Source organism: Alexandromys fortis, unplaced genomic scaffold (assembly GCF_014885135.2).
Source record: "Alexandromys fortis isolate MF-2015 unplaced genomic scaffold, M_Fortis_MF-2015_v1.1 scaffold_17, whole genome shotgun sequence".
Taxonomy (NCBI): Eukaryota; Metazoa; Chordata; class Mammalia; order Rodentia; family Cricetidae; genus Alexandromys; species Alexandromys fortis.
In genome coordinates this window covers 18651527-18664563 of record NW_026067896.1, presented here as the reverse complement: position 1 = coordinate 18664563, position 13037 = coordinate 18651527, and the positions used below count along the sequence as shown (strand labels likewise).

The 13037-nt window shown below is 41.1% G+C and overlaps 1 protein-coding gene across 2 annotated transcripts in view; it reads left to right on the top strand.

Annotated features, from left to right (window-relative positions):
• Nucleotides 1-13037, top strand: part of Dpysl3 (dihydropyrimidinase like 3) — a 113533-nt gene that overhangs the window by 64149 nt on the left and 36347 nt on the right. For both annotated transcript variants that reach the window (XM_050162050.1, XM_050162055.1), the window contains exons 2-3: nucleotides 8612-8700; nucleotides 10487-10671. In XM_050162050.1, the coding sequence (XP_050018007.1) occupies nucleotides 8612-8700; nucleotides 10487-10671 (274 nt within the window). The remainder of the gene's footprint in view (nucleotides 1-8611; nucleotides 8701-10486; nucleotides 10672-13037) is intronic.

Sequence of the window (13037 nt, the reverse complement as noted above, 5' to 3'; positions counted from 1 at the left end):
TGGGCAGTACAACTCTTTAATCTCGGAATTTAGGATTCAGAGACAGGCAGATATCTGTGGTTTCGAGACCAGCCTTGTTTATGTAGCGAGTTCGAGGACAGTTAGGGTCATGTAGAGAAACCCTGTCTCAAAAAAAGAACTAATTAAATAATTAAAAATCAAAAAATACATTTATTTCCTCATGTATGTGTGTGTTGGGTGGTATATTCTTAGTGGGAATATGGAGGTCAGAGGACAATTTTAGGGAGCCTCTCCTTGATCTACCACATGGATTGAATTCAGTATTTCGAGGTTGGTGGCAATTGCTTTTTACCAATGGGACCATGTTGCCAACTCCAGGGTTGGAATTCTTGTTCTTCCATCAAGTCCCTTTTAGACCAGGGGAAAAGTCTTGGTCTGTTACTAGTCTCTTTTTAACACTTAACAGTCTTTGAAGTGAAACCATCAAGAGAGGTCATCTTTTCAACCTTCCTCAAGGTAGCAGGTTACAGGGGGTGTAGTTTTCATTGTGTGTGCCCCTAGGCTTACTCTGTAGGGCTTTGAACTTACTGTAGTTGGGCAGTGCTTCCATTTTAAAGGCTTTATTTCAGGATGACATTAAGTAGATAAAGCATAGTTTGGACAGGGATATGTCAAGTGTCATGGAGCAGGTGAGCACATGGCCAGCTAATTTTGACTTATCGGGCTGACCTAAAAGAACAGGAATCTCTCCTGGCTCCTCCTGTCCTGGGCTCATATCCTCCTTCCCCTCCGTGTTTTTTTTCCCTGCCTGAGCATCCACTTGAATTTACCCATGTCTAGACTCCTGTGGAAGACTGACTGTTATCAGGGAGCTGGGATTAAAGAGCCCTCTATACCTCATTCCCCTGTGCATTGTAACCCAGGACGGAGCCTTTGATAACCTGCATCACTCATCAAGGCCTTTGATAACTTGCATCTTTAACATGGCTAATGTGGAAAGCTGGTGAGAGAAGAATGCACACGCCTGCCTTTGATGTTCTAGTCCCCATGGCTGAGCAGCCACCAGTCTCTGGTTCACACTGCTGCTAGCTCCTGCCACTTGTACCCATTTCCTTCTGTTTTCATCCACGCAGGGCCAACCCCAGGACTACCGGTACAGTGCTTCCCATATGTTGTTTATTCTGCATCCTGGGCTGCATTTTCAATGGAGTTTCTCATTTCCACCCAGCAGACCTCTGGGGTCCTTTGTGTGTTTGGATGACAGAAGGAAGAAAGTGGGCTTGAGAGTCTGTCAGCTCCAGCTCAGGAGTCTGGAATGTGTTACCCTGTCAAACTGCCTTGTCTCCTGGAGGACTCTGAGCTAAGAGCCTGCATTGATCCTGAGAGCCCATCTTCATTTGCAGATTTCCCCCTCTGCCTCAAAGTCATAAATGTCACCCAGGGCTCTTGAGACGGATCTATGTGCTGGTAAAGAGACTTTTCCAATGGTCAGGGTCTTTTGTTTGTTTGTTTTGCTTTGCTTTGCTTTACTTTGCTTTGCTTTTTTGGTTTCTTGACACACAGTTTCTCTGTAGCTTTGGGGCCTGTCCCGGAACTAGCTCTGTAGACCAGATTGGCCTTGGACTCATAGAGATCCTCCTGCCTTTGTCTCTCAAGTGCTGGCATGCATCACCACTGCCCAGTCTGTGGGACAGGTTTAAGCCTTGCCCTCACTCTCAGTTCCTGCTGGAAGAGAGTGGATTTCTATCTTCTCATGAAGGCTTATTTACAGAGGAAGAACACCTGGGAGGGCCTTGAGGCCTTACCCAGGGAGGGTGGGATTAGAAGGGGTAGACTTGGCTGACCTTGCTAAGAACACAGAACAGTGGCCGGCAGCAGGCTGGGGTCTAGCGACTCTGAAATCCCCTTTATGGAAAGGTCTGTTATATTTTGATTAACAAAATGCTGTTCAACTCTTGTTTATCACAGGAACTTTGCAGTATGAATGATAATAAGAATAATAATTGTTCCCATGCACTGAGAATTAAGTGTTCAAGCAGACTTTAGTGTGTCACCTCTGTACCCCGAAATCCTTATCAGAACCCCAAGAAAATGACAGTATTTTCCTTATTATACAGAGTCCTGAAACCCAGGGAGATCAAACACCTTGATCAATCCAGGGAGTGCTAAGCCTTTCTCAAAAAACTGTAGCTACCCAGAGGCAGGCCCAGGACTCTCAATGCTTAGAGCCTCACTGCTACCTTTCCCTGAATCCACCTCCACCCACACCCACCCCTCTCCCACCCCCATGAGTCAACAGAGCTAACTTAGCCGGGTTTCCTCTGTTTTGAATTATATGCTTTGGGAAAGAATATTAACAAGATTGCATCCATCCAGTTTACCCATCCTGATCTATTCTTAAGGGTAAGAGTGGTTTTAGGGAGTGAGATCTAATTGTCCAAATGGGGATTTATCTAAAATAACCACCTGTGCCTTCATCTGCATCATAAAAAGATAGTGAAATCTCTTCTACAGACCAGTGTCTGTTTGTGATTTGAGTCCAGGTCACAAGAGACTTGATTTTGGAAAATGCTCTGTCCTTTTTTTTGTGTTCCTTTCCTCTTCCTGGGACTGCAGCGTTCATCCCGAGCAGCTGGGGTGCATGAGGACTATAGCACACACAGGACTTAAGTACTGTTCTCTGGCTGACCCAGTGATGGGAAAGAAGTCTGTGGAAGACTCTGGCTTCACCTGGCTCTGTCTTCATTGCCCCAAGCAGAGGAGCCAAGTGACACTCTTTATGTTAAAGACTAAAGGAGAATGCTAAAATGCCAAACCACTCCAGATTTTACATTTTCTTTCTCTACCCTGATTTGAATCATCAATCGATCCACTCATTCCTGTCCTTAGCATCTTTAAAGGTTTGTTTTATCTTCTTTTTCTCCTTCATTCCCCTCCCAACCTCTGTCTTTTCTCATTTTCAATTTCTTTCACACTTAAAATGTTTAGTTTCTCTAATCATAATTATATCCTAAGGAAGAAAAATATTTTGGCATGCTTTAAAAGCACTTGCTACCTGTGGTCATAAATCAATTCTTTTGATAAGCTGCATTAACACTTTTGGGCCATACAGGGCAGGTCTAATGAGCTGGTTTATAAGCAGAGGCAGAAAGTTAATGGATTCCTAAAGTTACCTACCGCAGAGAACTGGCTGATGGTTTAAACTCTGCAACAGTCAGATTCAGTATCCGAGAAGTGAGTCCTGGCACAGAGAGCCCCTGGTCATAAGATGTGAATAACTTTGTTACAGTAGCCTGGGCTAAAGAATCAGCCTGGTGCCAAAAGGGGAGCCCTCAATTTGCTTGCACTTATAGCTGCCTTACTCTATTGCTTGGAGTAAATCACTCCTGTGTGTAGCTCCTACTTAGGAAATAGGAACTTGAATCTGTCTTGAACATATGCTACTCCTAAAGGCTCTTAGAAGAATTAAGTACTGGGTTACCCTCTCTTCTGCTAATTCTCCATTCTGACAACAGTTAGAGGAGGTGAAATAGGTATTGTTTGTTTATTCTGTGCTATTGGAAAAGCCAAAATAAATAAACAGAAAACCTTGTAGGCTCTGAAAGAGTAGATCCTAGCTCTCAATCAAACATCTATGGAAGTGTCCCATGGAATTCTCACAGTAGTAGTAGGAATACAACTGGATCCAAGCTGACCTGGAGCAGGCCACTCAAACCACTCCGGCCTGGAGGACATTGAGGTACTTAGTCTTGGTGGCTAAACAGGGTCCCCCATTAGCAATCCAGCTGATAACTTCAGACTCTGCTTGAGAGTAGACAGGAAAGTAGTGATTTTTCTGTTGCTGTAATAAACTATCATGGCCAAAGGCAACTTATTGAAGGGAGATTTTATTTAGGCTTACAGTTCCAGAGGGAAAGTTCACATGGTGGGGAGGCATGGCAGCAGGCAGCACATCAAGAAGCAGAGAGATCAAATCTTCAAGAGCAAAAAAACAAAGCAAGAAAAACAAAATGTGTAGTGATGTAGGTGAGCAGGCCTACTTTTCATCCTGCCTGGCTCCTGCAGGGCTAGCTTTACACCCAAAATAATTACACGGAAACTGTATTCTTTTAAAAATGCCTAACCCATTAGTTTCAGCCTCTTATTGGCAAATTCTCACATCTTGTTTTAACCCATATTTAGTAATCTGTGTAGTACCACAACGTGGTGGCTTACCGGGATAAATTCAGCATGTCTGACCTGGTGGCTGGCTCCATTAAGTCTGCCTGACTCTGCTTCTTTCTCCCAGCATTCTGTTCTGTTTACTCCGCCTATCTAATTTCCTGTCTCAAAGGGCCAAGGCAGTTTTTTTATTAATCAATGAAGGTAACACATAACAGAAGACTCTCCCACATTAAAAATGGAAATAGGACAAGGCTATAAACTCTGAAAGCCCACCACCAGTGACAGCTTCCTCTAGCAAGGCTGTACCATGTCCCCAGACAGCACCACCAAGTGGAACTAAGTGTTCAAATAACTGAGTCTATAGGAGACTATTTTTCAGTCCACTATAAGTACCTTCCAGATTATTTCAGAAAACTCTGGAAATATCTGAATTCTTCATAGTTATCATTGTATGATAAAGATTAGGCATTCTTTACAAGACTCTTGATGCTTAAATGCTTCAGTGCCAGGAATAGAAAATAAGAACCCACAACTCGTATATGCTTTGTTGAAGATAACTATCACAGATGTTGGTTTTGTTTGTTTTTCTATTTTTTCATCACATCACATGTGTATCTTTGAGCATGGTCCATGAGTTCTTAAAAAAACATTGTTTTGAGTTCTCAGTAGTCCTCATTGTCTGCTATATTCAGCGAGTCCAGTTTTATCCCAGGCTTTGGTGGTCCTTGGACTTCCCACAGGGCAGGGAACCCTGATTGCTCTTTGGGCTGACAAGGGTGGGGGACTTGATTGTGGGAGGGGGAGGGAAATGGGAGGCGGTGGTGGGGAAGAGACAGAAACCTTTATTAAATAAATAAATAAATAAATAAATAAATACCGACAGCCTTGGTGGTATGAATTACATCTCAATAAAATTGTTTATGAACCATAAAAAATCAAAACAAAAAACAAAAAATACATTGTTTTGTGCATGCAAAGATCATTGGTTTTACCTGATTCAAGAGTGGCCAGTAGTTTCATTCTTTATAGCTCCTGTGTTCCTTGGTATCCATCTCAATAGCTGCCTTTCAATTTCTTAGTGTTAAATAGTTTGCCTAGGCTTCCCTTTAAAATGTAGCCCTTGTACGTGGGAATAAAACATGTCAAGTTGGTTGTTGTGAGTGAAATGGAGAACAAGCTGTAGAGTCTGCAGGGAACGTGTACATTTGTGACCTGTGAGTTCAACTTTTCGTATTTCTGCTCTGCATAATGAAGACAAGTAATAATAATAAACAAAAACAACAACACCGATAACCCATGTATCAGGGCCCTGCTCTCCACCCCTGAAACTTATACCGGGTCTATCATTTGTTTTTGAACTCTAATCATTAATCCAGAGAGGGTTTATCTAATGACATTTGAAGAGTGTCCAGGGATTGCTCTCAGTGGTGTTGATTCTCCTTGGATCCCCTCCTGCTGTCCTGTGTGAACATCAAGGAAGGCCATCCAGAGAGCAGCTGCCCCTTTGCTGACATTTGGTGATCACCAAGGATATTGGATTATTTACCACACTAAGAGTCCAGGGCTTAGGATTTTCAGGTGGTTCCCGTTTCCAATTTAGTTCAGGTAGAACATGGCCCCTTTCCAAACACCAGTTCAGCACAGCTTTTTGCTGGAAAGATAAAGAAAAGCACTGAGCAGCGGTAATGAACTTGTACAGTTACCATGATTACATCTTCAGGAAGTTCCTATGGGAAATGTTGCCCTCACAGACACACAGAACTGGGCATTTATTCCTGGTTGCTTTGTGCCTTTGCTGTAGGCTGGCTAGTGGTTATGTTAGAGCCCTGTGTGGAAATCACGAAATGTAGATTTTGTAGACAGGCCAGTGACTAGGAATGGGTACTTTCTCATGCATACTCTAGTTTGGAAGCACAGACCTAGAGCAAATTCATAATCTTGCAGTATTGTCAAAGCAGTAAACAACAAGAGCTTTCTTGATTTGTTTGTTTGTTTTGTTTTTCTTTTTAAATTGATTTTATTTATTTTGAGACAGTTGCACTATGTAGCTCTGGCTGTCCTAGAAGCTGTTATATAGACCAGGCTGGCCTTGAACTCACAGAGATCTACCTGCCCTGCTTCCCAAGTGCTAGTGTTTAAAGCACCACACCTGGCCCAGTTTTTCTCTCTTTGAAGTTAAATGCTAGAATCAAGTCATATAATTTCTGAGTCATATGCCTTTCTGCTACATTGACAAAATACAATCCCTCGCCCATTTCTCTTTCTCTCTCTTTCTCTCTCTCTTTCTTCCCTTTTTTTATTTTTTTGATCAAAATACAACAGTCTTTTAATGAAGGTTAAAAGATCAAATGTACATGTTCACAAGATGAACCATTAACAGTCTAACCATTAACACCTGTCTCTGTAGAGTATTAGAATAGTGCCCAACTGATTAAAGCAGAAGTAGGTAAAATCTACAGGAGAGTTGGACAAGGGCATTTGCAGGGAGAACCCTCCTGACAAGAGGCTTGGCAAAGACGGTGATTTTTAGATGCCAGGTGAATTCGCAAGAAGGCAGCGAGACCCTATTTCAAGGGCATTCGAGCCCGATGTATAACACGAATTCCTTGTTTATAGTTTTAGCACTAATCTAAATATGAGGCAATGCAGAATCAGAAGTGGGTAGATATGATGGCAGAACCCAGAACAGGAGGCGCTTATAGACCATGCATAGTGGGGCTTCGTATTTGACCGCCATGCTGCTGCTTTGTTTCACATGGAGAGTTCTTCTGAGTACTTCAGTGATTGGTATCTTTTAAAAAAACCTGCTCCCCTGGTGATAAGATATGATGAAACTTCTTATTATCATGCAATAATTGGCAGTAGAAGTTAAGAGGTAATTTTCTTGATCCCACATGGGGCCCAAGTGCCATCTGTCATTTTACAGCCTTGATCACAACTTTCATGACTGAGTCTGGAAGTCATCTGTCAATGTGACTTCCTTCTCTGAACCTTCCTTCTCTTTGAAAGCTGTATTTTCCATCAGAGAGTGAACTTCAGAGCAAGAGTTAAATGGTTGTGACTGGGAAACCTTTTGACCTTGACCCTGGTCGATATCCTAAGCTAATAGTTCTCAACTTGTGGGTTGTGACCCCTTTAGGGGTCAAAGAACACTTTTATTAGGGTCATCTAGGACCATATTCATATCAGATATTTACATTACTATTCATAACAGTAGCAAGCTCACCGTTATGAAGTAGCAACAAAAATAATTTATGGTTGGGGTCACTACAACATTAGGAACTGTGTTAAAGAGTCTCAGTATTAGGGAGGTTGAGAACCACTTTAAGCACTGGAGTCAAGAAGAACATCATCTTTGAACACTGAGACATAGAACTGCATTTTCCACATTGTCCTCCTGCCTCTTCTTGTGATCTTTCCATGTGTCTCCATGTATTTTTGCTAACACTTAAACTCGTGGCAATCTCAGCTTGAGCTCATTCCATTGGCCTCCTTGAACACAAAGTTTGTGTAGATTGGCTTTCCGGTTTTTCCAAGATACCTTTTTTTTTAACTTCAAGACCTTGATACACGTTGTCCATTCTACAAAACATCTACATTGCCATCCCATGTAGATTCCTTTCTCCTTACTAGACCTTTCGTAGTTTCTGCTTAAAGTAGCTACACTTCCCTGGGTCCTATGACAACTGAATCCAGTTCTACATTGTAATTGATCAGTTCTTATTACTAAACTCCCCACTTCTGTTCCATGGAGGCAGGAACCTCCTGAGTCTGTTATACAGCTTCACTTTCCCCACATATGTAATAGTAAGTAATTATTTGTTGAACCAGTGGGGCTATATGGACAGATAGATTAATGGGTGGATAGATGGGAGGATGGATGGGTGGATGGATAAAGTTGAAGTCTATAAACTGAACACTTCACCAACTCTAACCATTCATTCATAGTCAAAGTAGATCATATAGTTGTATGAATAATGTCCTTATGAAACTCAGTACTATGTATCATGTATATTAAAACAGAAGAAGTAAAATAGATTAAGAGACTGAGAGAAATACTGAATAAAATGAAGCAAAACTAAATTATACCTAATTTATGCTCTTTCCAAGTTAAATAAGCACAATAAAATTTTTGTCTTTTTCCCAACAGTGGTTTTCTTACACTTTACAAATTTGTAATCTAACAGAATTGTTATGTAACATGAACTGAGTGCTTCATTATGGCAATATAGGTAATACACATGATATACATGTGTATATATTATATGACAACTTTCAGGTGCAGGGGGTGAAACACTGGAATAATTTGAATTAGAACTGGATCCCAACAAATGAATCACATTCAAATGTGTAATGCACTAAGCATTCAGAGGTCATTTACCAATTGTCTTCTTGCGAGATGTCTAAAAGAATGAGCTGGGTACACCTTGGACACATCCTTCATTTAGGTACTATGACAGTGACTCCTGTTGTCCTTCTTTTCCAGAGTGACCGTCTTCTAATCAAGGGAGGAAGAATCGTCAACGATGATCAGTCCTTTTATGCTGATATTTACATGGAGGATGGCTTGATAAAGTATGTACATGAACACTTCTCCTTTTCTACTTCCTCTCTGCCTAAGAAGGAGCTTCAATTTCATAAATAAACTGAGAACACAGAATTTCATCAAAAAAAATCCTTCTGAGGACCCCTTTGAGCAAATTGTATTAAATGGAATATCAGGGGCATAGAATTCAGCGTGAGAAATTGTTAATTTCAACAGCATGTTTATTGATCCCTAATGTGCTTAATAGTATTTTGTGGGCTGAGTAGAAATTAACTTTTAATCTATACAACTCCAATGAGGAGCAATTACATTTTACAACCAAAAAGAATTGGGCCATGGTGAGATTAAATAATAACGTGGCTATATGGCTAGTAATTGGAAGAGCCAAGACCATGAATCCAGGTGTTCTCCATCTGAAGCACACCTAGACAGGGTGGGCATGGCTACCTGCAGAAGAATGGTTAAATGAGGAGATGGAAGCTGAAATTTCAGAGATCACTGTGATCTTAATAAGTATGTTGCAGAAAAGTGGATGAGGTATTTCTGTTCCGGATAGGGTATTAACATTAGTTGCAAAAATGAGTGAAACATTATATATAAATATGTATAAACACATCACACGGGCCCATCAATTCTTCATCCTCTTGGTTCTTAGTTTTTCCTGGAAGAAGAACTAGAAAAAGCGTAACAGAACTGGAGAATATCTGGACCAGAGTAGAATTGCAATCTGAGGCTTCATTTTTCCCAACGTGTGTTTTGAGTTGTGGTGGCCCTGGAATGGCCCCATGCTGATGCGGTCAAGTTGAACTCTTAGATATGTCAGGAATACATTAGCTGTGAACCTAGAGTTTGCTGGTCAGTGATGGAATCCTTTTAGCTGTGCACAGAAGAAAAAGTACTTATACCACAAATAGTGGGTTACCCATGTGCCCAAACTAGGAGACATTTTATGTTAATATAAACTGTGACTCCTAGGTCTACTGTCCGGACAGACTTGACCAGATGCCTTGACCAAAACTATAAAATCAATAAATGTAGCAAGTAGTGACCTGCAAGCAGCATTGTGAGGGATAAGTATCACATTCCTTGTGAGGTGTACCTTTGAAACACTCCCTGAGTTATGTCTTTCCCACCCCCATTCTTTGCTGGAATGTACTAAAGTTTCCTGGGTCACACTGTCTCTTAGGGAGACTGTCATAATCATCGTCCTTAGTCTGACGCCTCTATTAAGATACTGAGAGTGCAAAAGCAGTGGGTGTAGGTGAGATCTGAATGTGTGTCTCTTTCCTTGTGAGTCTGCAGTGAGACACCATTGGCTGACCAGGGAGGTGTGGGATAAGAAAAAGAAGCTGGAGGTGGGGGATGACTCAAGCCAAGGTCCTTCACTAGGACACCAGAAAATCAGCTTAGAAGATGACTAAGCTCCCAGGCCTGTTGTTGTACTGCATCTTTATCTTCTTCTGTTGCTCCTAACAGCCCTGTGTTCTTCAAAGTCTTCACAGCTTCCATCAGGGTCATCCCACACCACGAAAAGAGTAAAGTGAAAGAAATAATGAAAATGGCTATGTAAAAATATTAGTCACATGTTATAATTTAGATTTTAGCAACCCATAGTTTTTGATACAAAACCATAACACAAGACCCATGCAGATAATTTTGTGGCAACAAAAATGGTTTTGTATACACAGCTATCTACCTTTGCTTAAAGATTACCAGACTTGTGATTTTGAAGATCCGGTGTCTAAAACCCTTACATCCTATGCTTGTCTTGAGGGTGGCTCTTTTTTAATTATCAGTGTTCCACTGTCTCCACAGGCAAATTGGAGACAATCTGATTGTCCCTGGAGGTGTGAAGACCATCGAAGCCAATGGGAAGATGGTGATCCCTGGAGGCATTGATGTCCACACTCACTTCCAGATGCCTTACAAGGGGATGACCACAGTGGATGATTTCTTCCAAGGGACGAAGGCTGCCTTAGCGGGTGGCACTACCATGATCAGTAAGTCCCCAAACTAGAACACCTGCCCTCCATTAATACTAACACCAGACACATGTCTCTCAATTTGGTTTGTGAATTTATATTCCTGGAGGTGGATACTCTTAGGAAGTCTACCAGCTCTCTGTAATTACACAAAGGAGATCCATGAGTCTCATGACCATGAAAGCAACTGAGAGATAAGTTGGAAAGAGTGATCACTGAGGCTTGGGAAATTAGCCTTCCTTGGAGAATTTAGTGGTGTTGGATCTTTGCTGTATTTTGACCAATTTGTGTCTTTAAGATTAGCAAAGCTGTGAGTGGTTTCCTTTACTTATTTTTGTTTTGTTTTGCTTCTGGTAACTACTAATTCTGAGGAAACTTGGGAAGTGGCATGTCCTTGGATTACTGAACTAATAGCATTCCAGGCAGCCCTTCCTGTCCCAAGAAATCTCAATGAACTGGGTCTTGGCCGGGAGTTAGCCTCAAACTAAGGCACTGTTTACTTAACATCATATTCCTCTACCCACAGGCACAGAGCAGCTTGAGCCAGAATTACAGTCTGTCTTGACCTTCCTTTTGATTCAACCACTAGCAGCAGTCAAATTGAAATAGGATATAGAAACCCAGAAAAATTGCAACAAGCCATAAAAGGTGCAGTCCAGGGAAACCTGAGCTTTTCTTCCAGCTGATGGGAGGGTGTAAACTGTCATTTCAGCATCTATCTGTCCGGGAAAGCCCTCCTGTCCTTGAATACATTCGTAATGTAGCTGGGTGCATTTAAGTTCCAATCAGTGCACTCAGGCTCCTTTGACAGAGGAAATGCATGATCTTGGCTTTGACTTGGCTGGTTGTCATCTAGGCAAGGAATTGGGCCTGTTCTGCAGGTCTGTCTTGTTTCTCATGCTTGGTCTTCTATGCTAATGAAGGGGCAGAGGGAAAGTCAGAGATCTAGGAGAGGAATAAAGCTTACAAGAAGCCACAGATGCAATTATGTAAAAATATGTACCATTCATGGATGCAGGGGGAAGGGTTAGTTTGAACTCAAACTAATTCTTGTTAACTGTGGCCACTCGTGCCTGTAGTACATTGTAGACAGTTTCTTTCTTTCTTTCTTTCTTTCTTTCTTTCTTTCTTTCTTCCTTTCTTTCTTTCTTTCTTTCTTTTTTTTTTTTTTTTGATTTTCGAGACAGGGTTTCTCCATAGCTTTTTGGTTCCTGCCCAGGAACTAGCTCTTGTAGATCAGGCTGGCCTTGAACTCACAGAGATCTGCCTGCCTCTGCCTCCTCAGTGCTGGGATTAAAGGCATGCACAACCACCGCCCAGCTGTAGAAAGAGTTTCAGTCCCACCCAGTTCCATAGTCATTCAGTCCCAAAGAAACACCCAGAGGATTATGTTAATTACAAACCGTTGGGTCTTTTAGCTGAAGCTAATCGTTAACTAACTCTAACAACTTAACCCATAATTCTTGTTTATGTTTAGCCACATAACTTGGTGTCTTTTATCAGTGAGGCATTCTCATCTTGCTTCCTCTGTGTCTGGCTGGTGACTGCAGACTGAGCCTTTTCTTTTTCCAGAATTCTCCTATTTGTCGTCTTCCCTATATTTCCTGCCTGGCTATTGGCCAATCAGCATTTTATTAAACCAATATGAATGACAAGTCTTTCAGGATACAAAAGTATTATCCCACAGCACTGCCTCTTTATTTAATTTTCAGAACAAGAACTCTGAATCTAATCTCCTTTGGTTTTTTTTTTTTTCATAACCATTAACCATAACAACTTGTAACCAATACTCTAAACAAAGACAAATGTCCATAACCCATTTTTGGGAAAGAGAGTATGGTTTTCTGGGATACTTCCTGGTGATTGGGGGTTCTGGTAATCTTATGGGCATACAAAGAAAATTTAGGATTATAGTCAAGTCATGACTGCAGTATCCTGTGAAGTTTGATCATCTCATCCAGCAGTCTTCAAGCTGTTCTGGATGTAGAACTCAGAGGAAACTGCCAGAGATGTCCTCTGAGATGTTGGATCATCTGAGCCATCTGCTCTTATTGGAGATTCTTTAGGGGGTCTTCCTCAATCAAACCTGATTTTTCTTGACCCAGAATTAATTTACAGCCTCTCATTTCCTGTGTAAACAAAAGCAAAACTTCTTCTTAAAAGTAACATATCTTTTTATTTAAATTTTGAAGTCAAGGCATTTTCAAAATATATAGGTGGGATTAATTCAGCAGTATTTATAATTGAATGTCTTTTAGCAGCTGCTGCACCTTGATCAGCTGTCAAGAAATTAAAAGATAACACAACAGCATATAGTATTTACCATCTTTACATGTCTTTTTTTAACTCTACTTGTTTTTTTTATTTTTAATATTTGAGTTTTT